The sequence below is a fragment of the Carlito syrichta genome, unplaced genomic scaffold (assembly GCF_000164805.1).
Source record: "Carlito syrichta isolate Samal-C Ts95f unplaced genomic scaffold, Tarsius_syrichta-2.0.1 Scaffold305706, whole genome shotgun sequence".
Lineage (NCBI taxonomy): Eukaryota > Metazoa > Chordata > Mammalia > Primates > Tarsiidae > Carlito > Carlito syrichta.
The window spans coordinates 32602-39385 of record NW_007249802.1 but is presented as its reverse complement, the minus strand read 5'-3'; the positions used below and the strand labels follow the sequence as shown (position 1 = coordinate 39385).

The 6784-nt window shown below is 54.3% G+C and overlaps 2 protein-coding genes across 4 annotated transcripts in view; one reads left to right on the top strand and one right to left on the bottom strand.

Moving 5' to 3' along the window:
* Positions 1-1098, top strand: part of ROM1 (retinal outer segment membrane protein 1) — a 2207-nt gene extending 1109 nt beyond the window's left edge. Inside the window, exons 2-3 of one of the 2 annotated variants that reach the window (XM_008062455.1) lie at positions 250-496; positions 613-1098. In XM_008062455.1, the coding sequence (XP_008060646.1) occupies positions 250-496; positions 613-831 (466 nt within the window). In that variant the 3' untranslated portion in view covers positions 832-1098. The remainder of the gene's footprint in view (positions 1-249; positions 497-612) is intronic. The other variant, XM_021714701.1, reaches the window with a different exon arrangement.
* A 153-nt stretch (positions 1099-1251) lies between these two features.
* Positions 1252-6483, bottom strand: B3GAT3 (beta-1,3-glucuronyltransferase 3). Of its 2 annotated transcripts, XM_021714702.1 has the most exons (5): positions 6006-6483; positions 5498-5672; positions 2586-2946; positions 2113-2403; positions 1252-1756 (listed from the first exon to the last, which is right to left on the bottom strand). In XM_021714702.1, exons 1-5 carry the CDS (start codon positions 6043-6045, stop codon positions 1658-1660), a joined length of 966 nt encoding a protein of 321 aa, XP_021570377.1. In that variant the 5' UTR covers positions 6046-6483; the 3' UTR covers positions 1252-1657. The 2 variants fall into 2 exon arrangements, with proteins under 2 accessions (XP_021570377.1, XP_008060644.2); XM_008062453.2 differs by lacking the exon at positions 6006-6483 and having other exon boundaries at positions 5498-5997.
* Positions 6484-6784: the final 301 nt, after the last annotated feature.

Below are 6784 nucleotides of genomic sequence, written 5' to 3'. Positions count from 1 at the left end.
CTCACCTCAGCCTCCCAAAGGTGCGGGATTACAGGCTGAGCCACCGAGCCCGGCTCGGTAGTACCTGTCTTATAGATAAGTGCCTAGCTCATGAAGTTGTGAAGACAAGTGAATTATGCTTGGTTGATGCATAGTAAAGCAGTCAGTAAGTGTTTTCCCATGTTTTCCCTTCTCAACACCTGTGCCCCTCAGCCTTCCCCCAGGCCTGTATCTCCAAACAGCCTGACCACCCTGCCCCTCCCTTTGCAGCCGGATCCAGAGCAATGTGGAAGGCCTCTACCTGACTGATGGGGTCCCTTTCTCCTGCTGCAGCCCCCACTCACCCCGGCCTTGCCTGCAAAACCAACTTTCAGACCCCTATGCCCACCCCCTCTTTGATCCCCGACAGCCCAACCAGAACCTCTGGACCCGAGGGTGCCACACGGTGCTGCTAGAGCACCTGCAGGACTTGGCAAGCACACTGGGCAGCATGCTGGCTGCCACCTTCCTGCTGCAGGTGAGTTGGCAAAGCATCTGGGGCCTCCTTCCACATGGGACTCCTTGCTGCCTCCAACCCTGGGGCCCCTGGAAACGCTGACCCTCCTTGACTCTTTCCTCTGGCTTCTCCCACAGGCTCTGGTGCTTGTAGGCCTGCGGTACCTGCAGACAGCGCTGGAGGGGCTTGGAGGGGTTATCGATGCAGAAGGAGAGACCCAGGGCTATCTCTTTCCTGGTGGGCTGAAAGATATGCTGAAAGCAGCATGGCTACAGGGAGGGGTTGCCCACAGGCCAGCACCTGAGGAGGCCCCACCAGAAGAGGCACCTCCCAAGGAGGAAATATCTGAGGCCTAGTGGCCCAAAGCTTGGGGTGGCGGGTGGGAAGGAGGGAAAGAGGAGATGGGAATCTCACAACTCCTCACCGAGGCTCCAGCTTGGGTGGGTGGGGGGGTTCCTGGGAATAGAGGGGCTAAGGATAGAGAAAACCAGGTGTCCTAGAGCCTAGCCCTCGTGGCCAGAACCACCAGGGAACAACAGAGGACAAGGTGATGGGCAAATGACATAGGAAGGCCTGGAGACAGCTTCTGGTGCATAGACTCAATAAAGCTTTTGGATAGAAGCCACTGCTCTTTCTTGTCAAGGGGTGGGGGCCCTGGGAGAACGGATTTCTGTCTGATGGAGAAGCCAAGGCTCCAAAGTGTAGCCCCTGGCTCAGCCTGTATAGGGTCAGAAAGCAAGAACAGGTGTGCGAAATGAAGGAAAACAAGAGGCCCCTCCAGGTTGAAATTCTTTATTCTGAAGGTAGGAGGGGGGGTCAGCATGCTCAGGTGGGGAGGGTCCAGCCCAGCTCCTCCAGCCCCCCAGTGCATGCCCAGCCCCAATAAGTTACCCAGTTCCTTAGCCGCCCTCCCTCCTGAGTCTGTCTGTCCTTCTGCTCCACCACAGACAGGGCCAACCCGGCTCAATACAAGGGCTGCTTGTCCCCAGCCTGTGGGCATTGCCACATGACAGGCTGGGGGAAGGGAGAAGCAGCAGGGCCATGCCCTGGACCTGGAGGAGCAGGGGGCCACTTCGGGCTCTGAGGGGTCAGGACTTGGAAAACCACATCCTAGGCAGGCCTGGGGCCCAGTCCCACAAGGTCTGTGCCTGAAGTGAGGTGGTAGTCGGGGTGGGGCTGCCATCACACCTCAACAGCTGGGTCTGAGCCCTGACCCTGACGCTGCAGCTGCTCCTCCTGCTTCATCTTGGGCTTTTCTGTCCGTGTATGCCACACCAGTACCTGTACCGGGAGGGCTGCAGTGAGAGCCGGAACTAGCCAGATCCAGGCCTCTGGGGCCCTTGGTGTGGAATGGATTCTCCAACCCCCTCCACCTACACAGTGTAGGCTGCGAAGTGTGAGGACAGGGTGAAGAAGACTTTAGTGCCTCTGAAACAAGGCCTTATCCTTTCACCCTCTTTGTCACATGGGTTCCCAGAACTCTGGGAGAGGCCTCCCTGGCTCCCATCTTCTCCTTCAGTAGAAATCTGGAGGGTCCCTCGTGGTTCAAACACCCATTCCCCGGGTCTCACTGTACTGCCCCCATCATCTGTCCATCCCAGAGCCAGGCTTCTCTGTGCCCACTTCCATTCCCTTACCCGAGTGCAGTTGGCAGCCCGTGGCTCCAGGTCCTTGGGATCCACAAGGTGGCTCAAGAGACTGCTCTCCAGGTGGCCCCGGGGAGCAGTAGCATCGAACTGGGCACTGGGCTTAGCCAACAGCAAGGGCAGGGCAACAGCAAATCCCGCCATGTCCACGGGGAAGGGCCGGTTGGGCTCCCATGCTGTGTGGAAGCCCACAACCCGGCCATCCTGTACCTGAGGGCCCTCGAATCGCAGGCCGCCCACCAGCCCCACAGGCCACACTGAGACACCATGGGTCCAGCGCATCTAATGGAGGTAGAAGAGAAGAAACAGAGCGGTGGTCCAGGGGATGGGGGCAGCTGGAAGAGCCACTTGGCTCAGTCTGCCCCAGGGCTTCTCTGCTCTTTACCCAGCAGCCCTGGTAAACAAGGTGATGAATGAAGCTGGCCCCACTTGGTCTCCTGCCCCTGCCCCATCCCGGTGCTCACCTCCTCAAAGAGCTCCCGGCTGTAGGTGTTGTCATCGTCGGCAAAGTACACAACTGCCTGGGTCCCTGGTGGTGGTGGGTCCTTCTTCCCTGCCACAGCACCCCCTCTGCCCCGGAGCCAGTCCAGAGCCTTGTTCCGTTGCTCTACACCACGAGGCCGAACCCAGCCTGGCTCACCCTCCCGAAGCCGCTGGGCCTTGGGTGTGAGGACCACGAGGTGTGTGAAGAGGAGGCCAGAGGCGGCCAGCAGCCCGGAGACCAGCGGGGTAGGGCCCTCAGCGTCCTCTACCAGCAGCCAATGCAGCCGGGGCACCAGGCTCAGTGTCTGGGACAGCCGTACCAACTCTGCCTTCTGTACCAGCCTGCAGGGGAGAGATGCAGCAGGAGGGGAGGGGTGGGCACCATTCGCCCACTCCAGCCAGGGCAGTTTTCCCTGGGCCGCTGTCAGCATCTCCCATAGCCATAGGGAAACCTGACCAGTGCTCAAACTCCTTTTCTCGCCTGTCAACTTCACGCTGACACTCTTCCAGTCCAGGTCTGTTTGTCCAGTCCATGTCTGCCACCCACCTCCACCCCAAGTTTCTGCCCTGTTCTTCCAGTCCATGTCTGTCACTCATCTCAACCCCAGGACTCTGGCTGTGGGAGACTATAAATTAAGGGCAAAGGCTTTGGGATCAGATAGATATGAGTTTGAAGCCCAGCTTTGTAAGTTATCAGCAACAACACCGTCGTGGGAAAAATGGCTCAGTCCCCCTGAGTCTCATTTTCCTCAGCTGTAAAATTGGAGTAACAGTATTTTATGTTACTGTAAAGATTAAATAAGACACTTTTTTTTTAGTTGGAATCTCACTCTGTCATCCAGGTTGGAGTGCTGTGGCACACTCACGGACACCACGGTCTTGACCTGCTGGGCTCAGGGGATCCTTCCACCTCAGCCTTCCAAGTAGCTGGAACTACAGACGCACGCCATCACACCTGGCTAGTTTTTGTGATTTTGTGATTGTAGAGATGAGGTCTCACCAAGTTGCCCAGGCTGATCTCGAACCCCTGGACTCAACCAATCCTCTCACCTTGGCCTCCCAAAGTGCTGGGATTACAGGCTGAGCCACCAAGCCCAGTCTTTTTGATTTATTGTAGAGATGATGTCTCGCCAGTTTACTCAGACGGGTCTCAAACTAGTGGGCTCAGACAATCCTCTCACCTCAGCCTCCCAAAGCGCTGGGATTATAGGCGTGAGTCACCTTGCCTGGCCTAAGACACTTTCTAAAACACCAGTAGAACAGGTTCTTTTCCTTCTGTGCTGGGCTTCCAGAGAGAGGAATTTACTTTAGAGGCCACCTGGGCTCATTCCTCTCCAGGGGAGGAAGACTTGAGTTTAGAGAAGAAACCAGGACATGTGGCTCAGCCTCTTCGGGGCTTCTTTATCCTTCAGACCTGCCTGTCTGCCCCAGGGTTGGAGGTGTGTGCATGTCAGGGTGGGGTCTAGAGCCAATTCCAGAAAGCTGGTACCAAAACTCCATTCCTCAGCTGGCTTTATCAGTCAGAAATCTACATTTTGATTTAAAATAAAAATTAGCCAGATGTGATGGCTCATGCCTTAATCCCAGCACTTTGGGAAGTAGAGGCAAGAAGATGCCTGAGCTCAGGGGTTTGAGACCAGCCTCCTGGGCAACTTGCTGAGACCTTGTCACTACAATTAAAAAAAAAAAAAAAAGGCCAGGCTCGGTGTAATCCCAGCACTTTGGGATGCCAAGATGAGAGGATTGCCTGAGCCCGCAGGTTCAAGACCAGCCTGGACAACTTGGCGAGAACTCATCTCTATAACAAATAAAAAATAAAAAATAAATTAGCCGGGCATGCTGGTGCATGCCTGTAGTTCCAGCTACTTGGAAGTCTGAGGCGGAAGGATCGCCGGAGCCTAGCAGGTCGAGGCTGCGGTGGCCGGGAGTGTGGCACTGCCCTCCAGCCTGGGTGACAGAGTGAGACTCCTACTAAAAAAACAAAAACATCAGCCAGGGATGGTGGCTTGTACCTGTAGTTTCAGCTACTTGGAAGGCTAAGGCAGAAGGATTGCCTGAGCCCAGCAGGTTGAGGCTGCGGTGGCCAGGAAGGTGCTACTGCCCTCCAAGCCTGGTTGACAGAGTGAGGCTCCAACTCAAAAAAAAAAAAAAAAAAGAAATGAATAAAAATAAAAACAAATGTAAAGCACTAAGCATGGTATCTGGTAGAGTAAACACACTCTAAACAGCTGGTGAAATTATTTCTAGACCTTGGTGTGACTTATCATGTCAAACCCTTTCTACTGAATTTAGTCAGGAATTTTTTAAGTTTCTCACCAACTTTCTCTAAGGAGAAGAGTTAAGTCACTGGCAACCTCAAAACTTCTTTGAAGCTGGGCATGGTGGCATACACCTGTAATCCCATCACTTTGGGAGGCAGAGATAAGAGGATTGCCTGAGCCCATGGGTTAAGATCAGCTTGGGCAACATGGCAAGACCTCGTCTCTACAGTAAAAATATTAGCTGGGTGTGGTGGTGGGAGCCTAATTTCCAGCTACTTGGAAGGCTGATGTGGAAGGATCACCTGAGCCCAGCAGGTTGAGACTGCAGTGGCCGTGAGCATGCCACTGCACTCTGGCCTAGGCAACAGAGACTCAGACTCAACAAAAAAAACTTTGAAACTTTATTGTTCTACCTTAAAGTTAAGCAGGAATTTTCTGTTTATGTCCTATTATACCCATTTTCTAATAGAAAAAACAACCATTTCCCCACAAATCTTTAAATGAAGATGTGGTTCATTTATCCTGAATGCTCTAGTTTGAGGAACATCCCCCAGCCCAGAGCCTCCCCAAACTCATCATCAGCCCCAACTTCTTGGGCGATGCAGCCCTCTTGGATGCACCAGAGCCCATACCTGGCATAGGTGGGGGTAACAACATAGATAGTAGGCAGGGCCTCAGGTTCAGGGGGCTGGGCAGGGGCAGGGGGTGGGCGTCGGAGATCGGCTTGCAGCTGGGAAATCCTCAGATCCTTCTGCCGAAGCTGCTCGGCCGCTGCCCGCAGGGGAGAGAGGCAGTCACATGGCTGGCCTGGTCCCAGGAAGCATTGATGGGGAAAGGAGGTGGGGGCAGAGAACCACAGAATGTTCAGCATCCCAGTGGGCCGTAAACTACTCATTTAACTCCTAGCCAACGCAGAAATCCCCTTATGACTTTTCTAGTAGCCTTTTCTACACGCGCAGCGTGGAGAACTCCCTGCTTCTAAAGCAGCCGCTCTCCACCTTTCACAAGTTCCTGTACAGTTTTCGCCTGGATATTGAGCTGATTTTCTGCCTCCATCCCTTCAAACTGCTGGTCTTAATTGTGCCCTTCGGACTCATAACAGACCAGCAGATGTCCTTAATAGGCCAGTCTTCCAAATACCTGAGGATCGTGCAGTGGCACTGTCCCTAAATCCCTGCATAAGAGGCAGGGTTCAATCTGTTCCCTTGGCTGTGCGACCAAAGACTCGTCGTTAAATTCATTGATTCCATCATTGGACATTTATTGAATACTCTTCCTGGGAGACACTGCCTGAGGTGCTGGGGACAGGGCAGGGAACAAAACACACATAGTCCCTGCCCTCATGGAGCTTTCAGTTTAGTTAAGGAAGCAGATACTAAGCAAAGCAGCAAATTAGTAAAATCGTTACAAATAGTAATAAAGGCCAAGAAGAAAACAAATGCCATAAAGAATAAAAGGGAATTGGGAACGAGAAGTTATTTTCGCCATGGAGGTCAGGGAGGGCCTCTCTGAGAGGTGACATTTGAGCTAAGACCTGAAGGATGTGAAAGAGGCAGCTCGGGAAGAGCTGGGAGAAAAGCACCGCAGGCAGAGGAAACAGGTTAAGCGCTTGGGAGAGTAGTGAGCGTGGGGTTTTCAAGAAACTGCCAGGAAGCCAGTCTGGATGAAGCAGCGCGAGGGAGAGGAGTGGGAAATGGGACTGGAGAGGTGCACGGCGGCAGGATCATGCGGGGCCTTGCAGGTTCGGGAAGGAGGCTGGATTTCATCCGAGGTGCGGCGGGAAGCCGCGGTGCGTTAGAGAGGGGAGTGCACCCGTGGCCGCAGGGCGGGCCGTCCGGAGGGTTGAGCAGGATGAATGGTGTCTGCCGGGGTTCATCCCCAGGGCGGGATGCACGGCGGCAGGCGCCCTCGGGCCGGCC

Bases quoted from the DNA above. Each gene is read 5' to 3' on its own strand.
- B3GAT3 (XM_008062453.2), bottom strand. From the start codon at position 5,760: ATGAGTAGTTTACGGCCCACTGGGATGCTGAACATTCTGTGGTTCTCT. The intron at 2,404-2,585 runs GTGAGCACCGGG...TACCTCCATTAG, and splicing joins GCCGGGAGCTCTTTGAGGAG to ATGCGCTGGACCCATGGTGT. The intron at 1,757-2,112 runs GTAAGGGAATGG...CTCCCGGTACAG, and splicing joins GGGCTGCCAACTGCACTCGG to GTACTGGTGTGGCATACACG.